The 18,671-nt window shown below is 45.1% G+C and overlaps 1 protein-coding gene across 6 annotated transcripts in view; it reads left to right on the top strand.

Annotated features, from left to right (window-relative positions):
- The window catches only part of homer1b (homer scaffold protein 1b), a 198,745-nt gene that overhangs the window by 20,124 nt on the left and 159,950 nt on the right, over positions 1–18,671 (top strand). For 2 of the 6 annotated variants that reach the window (XM_034296250.1, XM_034296249.1), the window contains 3 exons: positions 1,472–2,324; positions 3,096–3,409; positions 6,926–7,005. The exons of 2 other annotated variants lie outside the window; for them this stretch is intronic. In XM_034296250.1, coding sequence (XP_034152141.1) covers positions 6,935–7,005 — 71 coding nt within the window. In that variant the 5' untranslated portion in view covers positions 1,472–2,324; positions 3,096–3,409; positions 6,926–6,934. The remainder of the gene's footprint in view (positions 1–1,471; positions 2,325–3,095; positions 3,410–6,925; positions 7,006–18,671) is intronic. 2 more of the 6 variants (XM_020044810.3, XM_034296251.1) reach the window with 1 other exon arrangement.

The following is an 18,671-nucleotide window of genomic DNA, read 5'->3' as shown; positions in this document are numbered from 1 at the left end:
CCCCTTCCTTGTTTATCTGAATATTGTGAGTATATCCTTCCACTGCATATTGCTATCCCCTTTGCCTCGATTTGGAGAATATCGCAGAGGTATTACTCCAAAAAGAATCATTTACACTGGCCAGTGATATGCTACTTTTCCCCTCCATGCTTGGCTGTTTACATTAGTTGCCACTTAGAAAGAAGCACAACTTGATGGGCGTAGCAACAATAACTAAGGTGGGCAGGGCTTTTGCAAATGGTAAATTGAAAGCTGGGATGATTTGATTTCCATAATGGAAATTTGACCTTACTAAAACACCATGGTTAACACCCCTACTCTTTGAATAAGTGCCATAGGATCTTTAGACCAGAGAGAATCAGGACACCTGTTTAACGTCCCATTTGAAAGACAGCACCCTTCACAGGGCAGAATCCTTTTAACTGACCTGGGTTATTGGAATTGATCTTTAGACCAGAGGGAGGAGAGCGCCCTACTGGCCCTCCAACACCAAAAAGGGACCAACCAGGCTCAGCCGACATAGCTTTAAAAGCAAATCAGCATTGGTTTATAACTACATTGCTACTCTGTTTAAAGTGGTGGTAACTGTATCTATCTATCTAACCCTAATGTTGGCTAATTAAGAATACAATACGTTTACCTAATTGTGAGTTTTTTACCTTTCCAACTCATTATCACTAAATAACAAACCTACCTGTTAGATGGTTTACTGCTGTCATTTTCAATTCCATCTTCCACTGATTAGCGATAATGTATCTCCTAATAATTTTTGCGAGGCTACAACATACACCTGATACTTGTACTCACAAAAAAGGTATGGATACATCTCTAGCAGTGACCAAGATCAAAGCCTGTCACCGTGGAGGTAGTATCCTTAATCATAGATTAAAGTAATCTACCCAGTCGACATTGTAGTGAAAAATATGAAAGTTTTATTGCGTTCACGAAAATGTACAAGCTCTGGACATGCATCAATTCACAAAATTATTTGTTAATATCATTCGTTTTACATCCCAAAAATATTTCAAATCTGGTTTTAATTAATTATTTGCTTACATTTGTCAAATTTACCTTGTTTAAAAAAAAATCCCACATGCACTTTGAGAATGTTTCTATAATGAAAAGCGCTTTATAAATGCAATACATTATTATGATTCACAGTGTAGCAAAAGCGTTTAGAAATGTTTAGTGGAAATGTGATTTTGTGAAAGTAAAATAAAACTCTTAAACCATGTTTTCCAGTTGGGTCTAGTTGTCACAGATTCTCCCACCACACACACTCCCCACTCTGCTCAGAAAGATAAGCAGAATCATATTTTTAGTAGTAAATAATAAAAATATTGAAATTTTTTAATTTGAATGCATTTTCAAAATACAGAATTGTTTATACCCTTAAATATTGTGTGGGTGATGATTGTGGGTGTGCAGTTCAAATCTGATGATTAAATATGCTTCTTATAATATTTTGTAGGTCTTTTTGTGTTTGTGAGATTTGAGGATGGATTTGCTGCAAAAAATTTTTATATCCTTGACATCCTGAGAGAAGATGACAGTCCAATAATGATTTGACATCCTGAAGCCTGGACAGAAGGTGCTGGCTCGGTGGTCAGATGGGTGGTTTTATCGAACAACAGTGAAGTGGATAAAGATAACAAATCTTCATCCACAAAAAACTAAAAAAAGTACACACACCAGTAAGGAGAAAAGAAGATGCAATGACGTGGCTGCAGCCTGTTTTTATGGTACTCAACATCCTACCACCCATCCCACCTAGGTTGCTGCCGACATCCCCCCTGTAATTACTATGCCCCCTCAGTCCCACCTCTTATCTGTTCCAACTAACCAGCAGTCTCTCTCCCGTCCAGTCTTAATGACTCCCCAGTCTCACCTCCCATGTGCTTTACCTAGCCAACAGCATTTCTCCACTCCACTCTCAGTGGCCCCCTTGTCCCCTGAAGTTTTCATCCCTCACATTCCACCAGTTTTTTAACTGAACATGGACCAACAGAAGGACAACCAACAACTGAGAAATGTGAGTCCCATGGAGTCCTTCTCAGGGACTATTCTCCTCAACACCCAAAGTACCTGCTGAGAACAAGGAGGAATCTTCACCAGTGTCAAACAGGAGAAAGCAGTCACCTCGAGAAATGTAATTGTCCTCATCCGCCAACCAAATCATAAATCCAGGCAGTCCACTAAGTGAATATAGGGACCCTATCAAAAACACATTCACACCATGGCAGCCATGTGATTCATGTAAAGAAGAGGTTTGGAAACTTCTGGAGGAAAATAAAAGAATATGAAGGCAATTCTCTTGAGTATAAGTAAGTCCTGGTGTAATGTGTCCTCTATTTTTGCCATTATGCAAGTCTTGTTAAAGAGAAACAATGAGAAATTTCTAAAATATTGTCCATGTTCATTAATAGCTTAAAGTGATTGTTGGACTGTTGAAGCAGGCATCTCTTAAGTTAGCGGGTCTGCAGCATCACTGAGTAATAGTGCTTTTCCCCCATTAATGTGTTGGAACTCAGTGACATAACAAATATCTGCTTGATATGTTCTGTTTCTCAAAAACACATTTCAGGAACCACAATTACTTTTGGAATAAACATACATTTTATGTGATAAATAACATGCCTGGAAACTTTTTATTATATCTCTGGCAAATAAAAGGAAACTTTTAGGTCACTGGTTTCCTATTTACGCGTTCAGTAGACAGAATTACAGGAAAACCTCTCAGCTCAGTTAAGCACAGAGGCCCAGATTCCAGGTCTTGACCAGGAAAGTTCGACCACTCAGAAATATTTTACATGATGCTGCAGGACATTGTGTGACAGAACATTGTTTTTTAACGTTGGTTATCATTATTTTAAAGTTCTATCAAACACATTAGTGCGGGGAGAGCACAGTAATCCAGTGACACTGCACTCCCGCTGGATCAACCATGGTCTCCCTGAGCGAGAGAGCTGCTTGCTTCAAGAGACAGTCAAACAATTACTTTATTGATTTATGATTTATTGATAAATGAATTGTACATCTCCGTCATTGTTCCCCTTTAATGTCTGTCTACCTTGTCTCTCTTCCATGTCTTGTAGGCCCTGACCAAGTCAAAGCTGTGCGCGGCTTGTGTGATGGTGTTGAACAATATTACAAGGAAGAATACACTGAGACCTGTTTCAAGAATGGTTCAGCAAGAACTTTATCCGGACTGCAGTTTCTACATCTCTTCTTTCCGACTTGCAGCTGTTCATCAAGAAGCGCAAAGGGATTGTCTGTGGTTGTTTCACTTGCTTTTTGAAGGTTTTTTTTTATGGAAGAGGAATGTGCCATTTCAGTGGCTTTTGGATACATGGAAAGTGTCCGGAGGGTGAAAACAAGCTAAACCATGGAAAAGTGAATGCAATTTTAAGTAAGTATGCACTTTATTTTAATGTACAGTGCCTTGCGAAATATTTCGGCCCCCTTGAACTTTTCAACCTTTTGCCACATTTCAGGCTTCAAACATAAAGATATAAAACTGTAATTTTTTGTGAAGAATCAACAACAAGTGGGACACAATCATGAAGTGGAACGAAATTTTTTGAAAATTTCAAACCTTTTTAACAAATAAAAAACTGAAAAATTGGGCGTGCACAATTATTCAGCCCCCTTAAGTTAATACTTTGTAGCGCCACCTTTTGCTGCGATTACAGCTGTAAGTTGCTTGGGGTATGTCTCTATCAGTTTTGCACATCGAGAGACTGAAATCTTTGCCCATTCCTTCTTGCAAAACAGCTCAAGCTCAGTGAGGTTGGATGGAGAGCGTTTGTGAACAGCAGTTTTCAGTTCTTTCCACAGATTCTCGATTGGATTCAGGTCTGGACTTTGACTTGGCCATTCTAACACCTGGATATGTTTATTTGTGAACCATTCCATTGTAGATTTTGCTTTATGTTTTTGATCATTGTCTTGTTGGAAGACAAATCTCCGTCCCAGTCTCAGGTCTTTTGCAGACTCCATCAGGTTTTCTTCCAGATTGGTCCTGTATTCGGCTCCATCCATCTTCCCATCAATTTTAACCATCTTCCCTGTCCCTGCTGAAGAAAAGCAGGCCCAAACCATGATGCTGCCCCCACCATGTTTGACAGTGGGGATGGTGTGTTCAGGGTGATGAGCTGTGTTGCTTTTACGCCAAACATAACGTTTTGCATTGTTGCCAAAAAGTTCGATTTTGGTTTCATCTGACCAGAGCACCTTCTTCCACATGTTTGGTGTGTCTCTCAGGTGGCTTGTGGCAAACTTTAAATGACACTTTTTTATGGATATCTTTAAGAAATGGCTTTCTTCTTGCCACTCTTCCACAGAGGCCAGATTTGTGCAATATACGACTGATTGTTGTCCTATGGACAGAGTCTCCCACCTCAGCTGTAGATCTCTGCAGTTCATCCAGAGTGATCATGGGCCTCTTGGCTGCATCTCTGATCAGTCTTCTCCTTGTATGAGCTGAAAGTTTAGAGGGACGGCCGGGTCTTCGTAGATTTGCAGTGGTCTGATACTCCTTCCATTTCAATATTATCGCTTGCATAGTGCTCCTTGGGATGTTTAAGGCTTGGGATCTTTTTTTGTATCCAAATCCGGCTTTAAACTTCTCGACAACAGTATCTCGGACCTGCCTGGTGTGTTCCCTGTTCTTCATGATGCTCTCTGAGCTTTAAACGGACCTCTGAGACTATCACAGAGCAGGTGCATTTATAAGGAGACTTGATTACACACAGGTGGATTCTATTTATCATCATTAGTCATTTAGGTCAACATTGGATCATTCAGAGATCCTCACTGAACTTCTGGAGAGAGTTTGCTGCACTGAAAGTAAAGGGGCTGAAAAAGTTTGCACGCCCAATTTTTCAGTTTTTTATTTGTTAAAAAGGTTTGAAATATCCAATGAATTTCGTTCCACTTCATAATTGTGTCCCACTTGTTGTTGATTCTTCACAAAAAATTACAGTTTTATATCTTTATGTTTGAGGCCTGAAATGTGGTAAAAGGTCAAAAAGTTCAAGGAGGCCAAATACTTTCGCAAGGCACTGTATCTTTACCTCTTCCAATTTCAATGTATTTACACTGGATAGTAGAAGTCTGCACACCCCTGTTAAAATGCCAGGTTTTTGTGATGTAAAAGAATGAGACAAAGATAAATCATGTCAGAACTTTTTCCACTTTTAATGTGACCTATAATGTGAACATTTCAATTGAAAAACAAACTGAAATGTTTGAAGGGGAAAAATGAAAACTAAAAACCTTACAATGACCTGCTTGCATAAGTGTGCACACCCTCTTATAACTGAGGATGTGGCTGTGTTCAGAATTAACTAATCACATTCAAACTCATGTTAATTAGAAGTCATTAAACACCTGCCATCATTTAAAGTGACTCTGCTTAATCACAAATAAAGTTCAGCTGTTCTAGTAAGATTTTCCTGACATTTTCTTAGTTGCATCTCAGAGCAAAAGCCATGGTCCACATAGAGCTTCCGAAGCATCAGAGGGATCTCAAAGATATCAGTCAGGAGAAGGATACAAAAGAATTTCCAAAGCATTCGATATACCATGAAACACAGTGAAGACATCAACAAGTGGAAAAAATATGGCAGAGACTTTCCTAAGAACTGGATGTCCCTCCAAAATTTATGAAAAGAAGAAAACAGGTCAGGGAGGCTTCCAAGAGGCCTACAGGAACATTAAAGGAACTGCAGGAATTTCTGGCAAGTACTGGCTGTGTGTTACATGTGACAACAATCTCCTGTATTCTTCATATGATTGGGTTATGGGGTAGGGTGGCAAGATCGAAAGCCTTTTCTTACAAAGAAAAACATCCAATCCTGGCTGAAGTTTGCAAAAACAAACATCAAGTCTCCCCAAAGTATGTGGGAAAATGTGTTATGGTCTGATGAAACCAAAGTTGAACTTTTTGGCCATAATTCCAAAAGGTATGTTTGACCCAAAAACAACGCTGCACATTACCCAAAGGACACCATACCCACAGTGAAGCATGGTGGTGGCAGCATAATGCTTTGGGGCTGTTTTTCTTCAGCTTAGTCAGGGTGGAGGGAATTATGAACAGTTCCAAATACCAGCCAATTTTGGCACAAAACTTTCAAGCATCCATTACAAAGCTGAAGATAAAGAGGAATTTCACCTCTCAGCACGACAGCGACCCAAAGAACACATCCAAATCCACAAATGCATGCCTTCGCCTGAAGAAAATTAACGTTTTGGAATGGCACTGCCAGAGCTCAGACCTGAATCCAATTGAACATCTGTGGGGTGATCTGAAGAGGGCTGTGCACAGGAGATGTCCTTGCAATCTGACAGATGTGGAGAGATTTTGCAGTGGGCAAATATTGCCACGTCAAGATGTGCCATGCTAATAGACTCCTACCCAAAAAGACTGAGTGCTGTAATAAAATCAAAAGGTGCTTCAAAAGTACTAGTTTTAGTTTAAGAGTGTGCACACTTATGCAACCAGGTTGAGTTTTTTATTTTAGATTTTTCCCCCTCAAAGATTTGTTTGTTTTTCAATTTAATTGTTCACGTTATAGGTCACAATAAAGGTGGAAAAAGTTCTGACATGATTTATCTTTGTCATTCTATCATTCTTTTACATCACAAGAACCTGGCATTTTAACAGGGGTGTGTAGACTTTTTATATTCACTGTATGTGTTTTATAGTGGCCAAAATTTTATACCAACACAATCAAAGTTACCCAACTGATGCTTTTGTAACAAAACTACTCCTTTCACTTTTGAATAGTTGCAAGAGTAATGGTGGGGGGTAGGAGTCTGATTGCCTTGGGCTGATAATTTGGTTTTAGTCCTTTAATTATAGGTAATTATTGCATACTTTAGAAAATTTTCTCTCATCAATACCTTTATCTCTGTTTTGTAGCTTACTGTAATGCGGTTTGCAGGCGTGGAGGGCTGTAAGGCAGAGGAAGTGGCAAAGCTGAAGAAAAACTTAATTAAAAAGTAGGGATGCTGCGATATGAAAATGATTGGCCGATACCGATAGCCGATGATCATATAATGTAATTGGTTGATGCCAATACTGATACCAATGTCTTGACATTTCTGTAACTTTCTACCTGTTATAAATTAAATTCAGCTCATTTTAAGTTATTTTCCATGTTTGAATAAGAAGAGACTTATACCTCATTCAGACAGGATCAAAGGCCACCAATTTTACATATGGTGAATCTTTTTAGAAATTTAAGGTACGCAGAGGGAAACCCTTAGTTACCGGGAATGTAACTCTGGTTATTTTAGTGGAGCGGAGCTCCCTAAAGGAGTGTGGAGTGTGCACGGAGACCTTCTGGAACAATAGAGCCAGACGTCTCGTAGGACAAAGTGTAGGCCAGTAACAAAGCTTAGAGACACTGCTTAGAAAGCGGAGGACCCACCTGGGAATCTGAATAACAGATAAACAGCTGGGGAGTCAGTCTGACAGACCTGGAGCAAGGCAGTTTTAAGGAAGAGCAGCTTAAGAAAACACTGTTGCAAGGGCTTGAATGGAGAGCCCTCAGTCTTAGCAAAGTCTTAGCAAGGTCGCACTGAGGAGTGCCCAGTCTGGCCACTGGGTGCAGGCGGCGTGTACCCAAAAGGAAACGGCGGAGTAGAGGGTGGCTGAAAACAGTGTTCCCAGCAAAACCCTCATGGCACGCAGAGATAGCCGATGCGTATCCATGGATAGTAGACGGCAACCTATCAATATCATAGAGATACTTTAAAAATGACAGGATGTCCTCCACAGGACAACACAAAGGGTCAGAAGACCTCTGTGCGCACCATGTCACGAACATATTCCACCGAATGGAATACATTTTGGACGTAAATGCTGCCCTAGCACCCTGGATGGTGCGGACCACCGCACCGGACAAGCCCTTATTCAAAAGCCTGTCAGGTTCAGGGACCATGAGGGTGGGAGGGTGTAGAATCGAGCCCTCCGCTTGAGACTGTGTCCTGTCTGAAAGGAACCGCCCACGGACGGCCCGCCAGCAACTGGATCATTTCCAGGTACCAGAAAGCCACGGGGCGATCGAGTGCCATCAAAATGACCAGAAGCCCCTCCGCTCTGATCCGGGTCAGCAGACGTGCTATGCAGCGTTACTGAGGAAATGCGTAAAGGAGACCCAGAGGCCAGGGGTGGTGCACAAACACGTCTACCCCGAGAGGGATGCAATCTGTCTGAGACAGTGAGAACCACAGATGGCAGTGTGCGTTCTGTCTGTTCTGGACGCAAAGAGGTCCACTTGGGCTTCCCCAAACCTCTGCCAGATGAAGCAGCAGCTAAGAAGTTCTTCATGCCGTAGACGTCAGCCTGACGAATGCCGACAAAAAATTCTCAGGCTGAAGAAAGTTAACAGTAGTAATTCTGCATGCTATTATTTTTCTATAATCAGAACAAGTGCTTTCATTGCATCTTATTAATATTGCTGAATTTACATAGTAATGTTTACAGTTCTATAATGGGGGGGCAAATCATAGTTTTCCCCCGGGATTTCCGCCTATGATGGAGTCTGATTGGTGGCAGGGGCCACGGTCTTAGCAACAACTGTTGTTTGTCGAAACTCAGCAGGCTTCTTTGTGTCTTGCTTTTAGATGCAGTATCGAGTTCGAAGTGTTTAGTTTTTTTTAAATGTGTTGACTAAGTGAGATAGTTCTCACCTTATATACTGTGCAACTAAGCAGCCTGGCACTATATTACCTGTCATTGACACGTGACTGGATAAACGTTAGTCTATTATAAAAATTAGGTAAGCATGATGCCTTTTCAGACACCACAATCGGTCGCAATAAATCGGTCATTTTGAAGTAGTCGGCCGATACCAATAGACTCTGTGCACCAGCGTAGTGAGGAACTTCCGCTTTTGTCTAGAAGTCTGTATTGCAGTTTCTGGTTTACTTACTAATACTCATCCGCATTAGTAAACAGCTAAACTCACAACATGATGAGTGATGCTGTTGTATGGAAAAAATAAATATATAATGTATGTGACTCATTTAAGTTTCAAGGTACAAGTGGGGCATAATTTTAATCAGGAGAATGTCCTCTTTTTAATAAAATATGGCTTGCGCCATTCAATGATTTCAAACGCTAGACTAGAAATAGTAAGAAAAGGCGATTAATAAAAAAATATATTTCCATGTAATGCAGGTTTAGGCGCAATTAATATCATATAGGACCAGATGTTTACTTCCTATGCCAGTTGTTATTTTTCAGTTTCGTTGTGAAATGAGGTTACAGTAGTCAAATAAAAGAGGAGACCTGTTTTGGTTCTTTTTTGAGGCTATGGAATTTTAAGCTTCATTCAGGTTGAAGAGGCTGAACGAAGGTTTGTTTCAAATCACTTGCTATGGGGACGCGCTAGCGTTCCAGCTCAGCCAGCGTTCTTTTGCAGTTTTTGAGGCTATTTACTTAAGGCGATCACCCGCGTCGCCCAAAATTTCACTCATGGAGCGAAAAGACGCCCTGATCACCTTGGGCAGAAAAGCCGGGTTAGGAAGCAACACGACCCTGCTGCCATCACCATTAATGGTGAGACAGCCAGGCTGCGTCGACAGCGCACAAAGGTCACTGACTCTTAGCAGAGGTCAGAGCCAACAAAAGCGCCGTCTTAAGGGACAACATTCTCAACGGTATCTGGTCAATAGGTTCGAACGGCGCATCACACAGCGCCTCCAGAACCAATGCCAAATCCCACTGAGGCAACGTCCGCCGGGCCACCGGCCGGAGACGGCGGGACCCGGCAAGAAACCGTTTAACCAAGGGGTGACTAAACACAGACACGCCATTGAAACCCTCATGGGTACACCTACAGTGTGCCAGGGGACCTTTGCTGCACAAAGAGACTCTGCAGGAACGCCAGGACACTGCCCACGTCACAGCAGAGGGGGTCAATCCCCTCGCCCTCACACCAGCGGGCGAAGATACCCCATCGGCTAGAGTAACTAGCCGACGTCGATGCCGCCCTCGCACCCTGAATGGTCGTGACTACGTCTGCCGTCAGACCCCGGCGCAGCTGCCTGGCCCTCTCAGGAGCCAAGCCCGCAGCGGCTGACCCAGCACAGGGAACGTCCTGATCGATCCGTTCGCCTGCGACAACGCCCCGTGGCGGTAAGGGATCGGCCACGGCGTCCCCACCGCCATCTGGGCCGCCTCCGCAAACCACAGGGCACCCGGGCGAAAGGGGGCAATCAGAATGAGCGACAACCCTTCCGACCGCACCCGAGACATGACGGGGAGAATGCATTGCAGAGGGGGAAACACATACAACAATACTCTCGGCCACGGCCGATGAGCCAACGCGTACACGTCCAACGGGGGCCTGTCCTGCGCAGTGCGCATCTTCCGGGACGCGAACAAATCCACCTGCAACCTCCCGAAGCGCCTCCAGAGCTCGGCCACAATGTCGGGGTGAAGACGCCACTCGTCGTCCCGGGGACCCCCCCAGGACAACAGGTCTGCGCCCACATTGAGTTCTCCGGGAATGTGAAGAGCCCTCAAAGATCTGAGGTGCATGTGAGCCCATTCCCAAATCTGCACTGCCAACAGGTGGAGGGGCAGAGATCTGACCCCGTCCTCCCTGTTCACGTAAGCGACCACACGCCCCTGACCGAGCGCGACTGACACATCCCGCCCCAGCCCGTCAGGGATGTGTCCGTTAAAACCGGTTCCCGAACCGACACCCTGCCCGTGGGAACCCCCTGTAGCAGAGTGCGCGGGTCCCTCCAAAACGCCAGGTCCCGCCCCAGAGAGTCCGGGACCTTGACCAAACGAAGGCGGTGACGCACCGGATCCAGCGTTCAATGTGTAGCAAACCAGCGTTCAATGTGTAGCAAACCCAGCGTGACCACCGCATGGGCTGACGACATCAAACCCAGGAGAGACGTGATGGCATACACCGACACCATGTGTGACGGCTGGACATGTGCCAAGGCCTGCAGAGTCGCCTCTCTCCACGCCTCGGACACCCAAGCCCTCATAAAAACTGTAGACAACTGGAGCCCCAGAAACACTACCAGTCGGTTGGGCTGAGGAGCACTCTTTTTCCAGTTCACCGCAAAGCCCAGGCAAGTGAGCTGAGTCAACAGCCGGAACATGTGGACCCTGGCCTGCTCCGCCGAATGTGCCAGAACCAACAGGTCATCAAGGTAGGCCAGAACCCTGACCCCCTGACCTCTCAATGGTCCCAACTCAGCCTCTACACAATTGGTGAAAGTGCGGAGAGCCAACGCGTACCCGAACGGAATCCTCGTGTACTCGTATGCTTGGCCCTGAAAGGCAAACCGCAGGAACTTCCTGTGGCGCGGCAGAACAGGAACATGAAAGTAAGTATCCTTCAGATCGATGCTGATGCAAAAATCCCCGGGGTGCACGCACTCCAGGAGACGTTTCGTCATGAGCATGCGAAACGGTCGCTTCGACACCCACTTGTTCAGAACGCGCAGGTCCAGAATCGGTCGCATGCCCCCGGTCTTTTTGGAAGTAAGGGGAGTAGAGCCCCTTCTCCCTCTGCCCCGATGGGACTAGGGACACCGCCCCCTTGTCCAAAAAGTCCGCAACTCCCCTTGTAGGGCCGCGACCCCTGAGAACGGGGGAGGCTGACAGTGAAACTGCAGCGCGTACCCCTTTCTCAGCGTCACGTCCAGCCACCCTGGCAGAGTGCATATCCGACGCCACTCTGAGTAGAACAGAGAGAGCGGGCGAGCACGCAGCTGAGGGGCCGTGGTCAGCCATTGATTGTACACGTCCTCTGCCCCAACCGCCGCGGGAGGGCTGTCTACTCAGAGTGTAGACAGCCCCCCTTTCGGGGCAGGGCCACACCGAAAGGGAGAAGACGATGCACGCGTCACCTGAGTTGAGCCGTCCGTCTCTCCACCGGTTACAGCCGTAACCAAGGAGGCAGAGGCTCCAGCAGGCGGCGCAACCGAGCATAGCTGACCTGACCTCACAGAGGGACGAGCAGAGAAGTCTGCCCTGTCCAATGGAAAACTGCCCGGACCCCCATCCTGGTCCGCCCCTACAGGGTCAACCGGAAGGGAGGTCACAGACTTATGGAGCCGGACATCCCCGACCTCAGACAGAGACTGAGGGCGGGAAGCCCACTCACTAACCATACCCAGGCCTACAGCGGCCGTCTGTAATAAAGGCTCACTCAAAAGTAAATAAGGTGAACACACAGCTTTATTTACACAAGAAGAGGAGCACCCCATCAAACGCACACAGGGTGGGGAAGTGTCCGAGGGACACTCCCTCTCAAAGAGTCATGCATGCCGTTTCTTGAACGGCGGAGCCTTACGACCCCCGTCGGCCTGTCGCGCCATGTCCTGGTCAGCAGACCCCGCTGCCTTGGCACGGCGATGCTGAGCCTGGCGGCGTAGGCGACCCCCCCCCCCCCCCCCCGGCTCAGCCTCAGGAGGAGCAAAGGATGCCGCCGATGAGGGGACGGGCAAGAGGGGCCCCAAACGGAGACGCTCCTCTCTCTCTCTCCCTCTTCTGGCGCACAAGGGCCTCGGTGACTGCAGCACCAAACAAGGCGTCCTCCTGATGCAGAGCATTCAGGAAAGGAACCTTCTCCGGCTCCTTCAGGGACGTCAATGCCAACAACAGGTGCCAGACCTGCACCACTGACGTAGCCATAACCCTGCCAGTCGACAGGGAGTTGGCCTGGGTCAGCTTCAGGATGGCCGCCGAAGCACGCGCCACCTCGCTGACCTCAGCTGGGGACAAAGAGGTGCGGCCCTCCGTCATCCTAGCCACAGCCGCAGCCAGGAGGCCCACATTATTGCAGGCCGCAAGGGACTGCACAGAGAGAGCGTACTGTTTCTCCACCAGGCTGGCCACAGGGGTGGCGACCTCCTCCGAATAGGAAGAGGAAGAGCTAGAACGCCGCCTCTCCCGCTCAGCAGTTCCAGAGGAGGGCGGAGCCGTCACCGGGCCGGTCTTCTCAGCCGACACCCCGACTCCTGAAAGGAGTCCTCCTCATCGAAGAGACAGAGGACGTCAGTGAGTGGGACCTCCTCAGTGAAAAACACCAGCCGCTCCATTCTCACCGGTAAAGGGAGAATGGCGCAGTCGGTGCAAATGGGCTCCTCTTTGGCACCCTCACGAACATGCTGCGGCCCCAAACACGCACAACACAGAGTGTGCGTGTCTACAGCCAGGTCCAGCCCGTCACAGCCGCAGGCTGACACTGAAGTCAGTGGCCGGGGTGCCTTCATCGAAAACGCCGCTCCAGCGGCGGTAGATGGTGAAGTCATCCTTCACTGTAGTAGAATCACCGAAAAGCATAAAATAAACTTTCTCGTGAAGAAAGAAGGGAGGCAGATTGGGGTGTGAGCACTGCTTTTATAGACATGGGGCAGATGGCCTAGAGCAGTGCTATTTGCATATTTAAATTTTCAGTGACTGCCGATTGGCAGAGAGGGTAAACCAATAGGAGCGAAACCCCTATGGGCAAAGCTTCACGATATAGAACTATATGGTATTAATTGCGCTTAAACCTGCATTTCGTGGAAGTATATAAAAAAATCGCTTTTTCAGACTATTTCTAGTCTAGTGTTTGAAGTCATTGAATGGCGCAAGCCATATTTTATTAAAAAGAGGACCTTGAAACTTAAATGAGTCACGTACAGTATTTCTTTTTTTTCCCGTACAACAGCATCACTCATCTTGTTGTGAATTTAGGTGTTTACTAATGCGGATGAGTATTAGTAAGTAAACCGGAAACTGCATTGCAGACTTCTAGACAAAAGCGGAAGTTCCTCACTACGCTGGTGCACAGAGTCTATTATAATTTATTTTGCCTAAAATCCTCCATTACCGATTGCTGGCCAATTAATCGGTGCATCCCTATTAACAAGTGTAGGCACCAAGCCGAATTTTTTTGCCATTAAATGTAACTTAAAATGACAAAGCTTCACCTTCCAGATTTTTTTGTTTTTGTAAAAAAAAGAACATGCTTTTAGACAATTACACAGCTGATAAAGATAGCACTTTGTGTGGAAGATTTGAGAAAAGAGGGATCAAGGGCAAGATGTGTAAAAACTCACAAATTCATGGAAGACAATTAACCTGCCCAACCCTATCCCTGGAGATCAACCATCCTGTAGGTTTTCCTTTTTAACCCTAATTGATCACACATGATTCTAATTACAAATTACCAAACTAAATTTAGTTACTCACAAATGTGGTTAGAGAGAGAGAGAGATCGGTATCTCTCCAGGAACTGGATTGGGCAGCCCTGGTGCATCATATTTCAGTCTGAATAACAATGATTATTCATAATTGGAATACTTCTTTTAAATTAGCTTAACCCATTGTCTCGCAATCAGCTTGGGGTATTTGCACACTTTTGTTTTTCTTAACTGCCTTATTATTATTATTTGGGGAAATCACCTGGTTGCTTATAGTAATTTATATAACAGCTGAAAATTAAAGCATTTGTGTACCGTGTGTGTTACTGGATATTAATTTGGAGTTAATTAAAAAAAAAAAAAAAGTTCAGGGCAGCTAGATGCTCTTGCGAAAATGTCTCAATGTTTTTATTTGTTGAGATAATGTTTGTTAATTTGATTTGTTGAAGATATTGTAGTCAACAGCCTTTTTCAGTCAGTACAATCACTGCATCTAATTAGTTACTGCATTATTGTTATTTTTGTACTTAATTGCTTTAGTTAAAAATGTTCTAGCATTCAAACATATTTTATGTACTGCCTTGCTAATGATAGCATTTGGCTGTCACATTTTGAATATAAGTTGTAAGGGAAATTTCTTGAATTGTTGTATACATGTATAAATGAGTTACTAGTTAAAAGTACTGAGTCTCTATGTTTAGATAATAAAAGGAATGTAGGAGAGTGGAATCTGGTATTTGTTAATGGTCGTCATTGAATGGTATCAGTAGATCATTAGGTCTGTTTAAACAACCATCAGTATATCTGTCCTTTGTCCAGATGCTGTGTGTCCCTTCCGAGTTTAAAAGGTTACACACAAGTTATTGGTTTAATGTGGGGGGGGGGGGCAGCCTGCCCCTTGCTTCGAACCTAGGTATTAACATAACAATTTGCAGTAGGCAATTTGTTTTGCCTACTGCCGGTGCGTCTGTCATCCGTTCATCTTCCATGTCGCGACTGCGTTGCTGTGATGACCTCCAATAGGATAACTCAACTGATCGCAGCACTATTCATTCTGATCCTGTCTACCTTCTATGCCCTGTCCTGGAAAATACTAGTGTTGGTTTTCCATGTCTCCTTCTCTGGAATACCGCTATTTGACTGACCGTGTGAATTCTCCATCCCTTTTTAACAACGTTTGTAAACTATTTCGCTACCTCACCTGCCGACTGGCTATCTAGCTCCACAATGTTCAATTCACTCAGGCGCTCGCGCTGACAGGAGGGTCTCTACTCGTTTGCCATCGACTGGGTCCCAGCCATCAATGACACTGAGTAAGTCTCCACTTTCTCTTTGGTTGGTAAGGGTTTTTGTTTGAGCCTGGATCCTCTCTAGGTTTCTTCCTAAAATTTGACCTTCTTAGGGAGTTTTTCCTAGCCACTGAAATTCAACACTACTGTTGTTTGCTCCTTGGGGTTTAAGGACGGGTGTCTCTGTAAAGCACCTTGTGACAACTGCTGTTGTAAAAAGGGCTTTATAAATACATTTGATTGATTGATTGATTGTTCATAACGTAATTTGACAGTGGCTGCTAGGGCTAAATGATAGACTAGACCTGTGACTTTAATTGAGCTACTACTGATTTATTCTTGCTGCCATGTATTTGCCCATTGACTTCCATCTGCTCCTTTTGGCAATGCTCTGCCCAGCACTATTGTGGTTCCCACCAGCCATTTTCTTTCAAACAAAGTATTACTCCCCCAACGATCTACAATCCATGAACAAAAACTATTGCATTTCTTTGGATGTAATGGCGCATGCCCGATCGTCCTACTTACATCGAGGCTCAAGTCGCAAACTGTGTGTCAACTCCAGTTCTTCAGGCAAAATCATCTCCCTCTGGTCTCACTCACGTCATCCTCTGTATAAATCAAGTCGAACTGTAAACGATAATTGCCTACGTTCCCTTCAACCTACCACAACCTACAATTCCGCTTCTACATGTTGCATTACTAACTTTGGTCTCCTAAACACCCGCTCCATGAATAATTAAGCCCCACTGCTCTATTAATTAATATGGACAACAACCTGGACTTTCTTTTCCTAACTGAAACGTGGCAAACACCCAGAGATTTTTTCATATTAAATCAAGCAGCTCCCAATGGTTATAGCTATCTGTCCCATCCCCGCCTAACAGGTCGTGGTGGTGGCCTTGCTGTACCATACAAATCCCATTTTAAAATGACTGAGTTGTCTCTTCCATCCTTCAGCTCATTTGAATATATTGCCTGTAAATCAACAAACTGCCTGTAAACTCACCATCATCCTTATTTATCGTCCTTCAAAAGCTACTGACTCATTCCTCTCTGACTTAGCTGAACTACTCACCATTGCTGCATCACTCTCCCCTCACCTTCTCCTGCTTGGCGACATGAATATTCACTTTGACTCCCCTAACTCCAAACATACCTCTGATTTCATCGCTGTCCTGGACTGTTTTAACTGTATTCAACATGTTAATTTTCCCACACATATTAAAGGTCACATACTTGATCTCGTCTGCTCCGTCGGCCTTACCATTACCCATATAACTCCATCTTAATTTCCGCTGTCTTACCACAAGATAATTAACTTCTCATTTTCTTCCAACGTACCACACAACACTGACAAGCGCATAATCTCCTTCCATAACATCAAAGCTGTTGACCCTCTCCAACTATCAGATGCCATCTGCTCTGCTCTTCTGATTGATTCCACCCTCAAGTCACCTGAAGAACAAGCTAACCAGCTCAACACCGCTATGTCTGTCTCCCTCAACGCTCTGGCCCCACTAAAAACTAGACATGTTTCTTTCACCTCCTCATCCCCTTGGTTTACATCGGAGCTCTGTAACATGAAGCAAGTTGGTCCTCGTCTTGAACGCAGGGCGAGAAAATCGGGGCTCACTGTCCACACTGAAGCCTACAAACTCCACCTTTCAATTTACAGAGATGCACTCAGTTTTACTAGGTCCTCCTAAATCTGAAACAACGTCAACAGCTCCTGTATGAAATCCCAGACCCTCTTCTCTACTGTCAGCCAATTACTTAAGCCCTGCAAAACTCACTCTCTAGCCCCTCCACTAAACTTGCCAACTCTTTTTTGCAGTTTTTTAAAGATAAAATAACAAAAATATACTCCTCACTATCTAACAAATCTACCACAGCCCCACCGACCGTTTACCTCCATATTTGTCCCCCTGCTGCCCAAGATTCTCACCAGGGTTGATTACTCTTACATCACTAAACTCATAATGACATCCAAAAATACTACCTGCTCTCTTAATCCTCTTCCCACAGTCCTGCTTAAAGCCTCCTTATCTTCTCTCTGTCCACACATCACAAGCATAGTCAACCTCTCTCTCTCTCCCACGGCATTGTCCCTTCCTGCTACAAAGCTGCTGCTGTCACCTCCATCCTAAAGAAACCTGGACTAGACAACACCATGCTTAACAATTTCCTGCCCCATCTCCAACCTCCCCTTCCTGACTAAAACTCTTGAAAGAATTGTTGCCTCACAGCTCCAAACCTACCTCCTCAAAAATAAACTATATGAGCCTCTTGAGTCTGATTTCCGGCCAATCCATATCACAGAAACTGCAATTCTCAAGTTTGTCAATGGCCTTCTCCTCCCTCAACATCCAGATTTTCCTCGAGCTGAGTGCTGCCTTAGCCACCAGATTCTGCTCACCAGGCTTGAAAGGCTGGGTGTTGAGGGAACTGCCCTCTCCTGGCTGAACTCCTATGTCACTATCCGAACCCAGTTCATTTCACTCAAAGGCCTAAACTCAGACTCAGCCGCAGTCACTCAAGGCGTCCCCCAGGGCTCAGTACTTGGTCCCCTACTTTTCATCATCTACATCAGACCGGGGCAAACTAGAGCCCGCGGGCCACATCCAGCCCTTTGTACGTCCCTGTCCGGCCCGCGTGAGGCCAATCATAAATTATAGGGATGCACCGAAAATTTGGCCACCGAATAATTGACACAATCTTTTCTTTCTGTGTTTCGGTTTTTGGTTCTCGGCCTTTGGACATTTTAAACAAGGACTTTTTACGAAACTTCACACCCCCAGAGATGCAGACGTCAGGACAAGGTATGTAATTTCTCACAAAATCGCCAGAAAAAGTAAGGTGTTTTCTGACGGAGAGTTTATTAAGGAGTGCTTATTGGACTCTGTTGTTGTGCCCGGAGAAAAAGGGCGCATTTGAGAATGTGTCACTCTCCCGACGCACTGTAACAAGGCGGGGTTGAGGACATCGCTGGAAACTTGGAGCTTCAGCTGAAGAACTGAGTGGCTGACTTTGACTATTTTTCTCTGGCTTTGGATGAGAGCTGCGATGTACGTGACACCACCCACTCATCTTCTTACGTGGGATAACTGCAGACTTTCAAATCAAGGAGGAGTTGGCAGTCATGCAGTCAATGAAAGGGACAACCACTGGTAATGACTTGTTCACAGAAGTAAATGCATGTTTGGACAT

The sequence above is a fragment of the Esox lucius genome, chromosome 13, assembly GCF_011004845.1.
Source record: "Esox lucius isolate fEsoLuc1 chromosome 13, fEsoLuc1.pri, whole genome shotgun sequence".
NCBI classification, from domain to species: Eukaryota; Metazoa; Chordata; class Actinopteri; order Esociformes; family Esocidae; genus Esox; species Esox lucius.
This window is presented reverse-complemented; position numbering and strand designations above follow the sequence as displayed.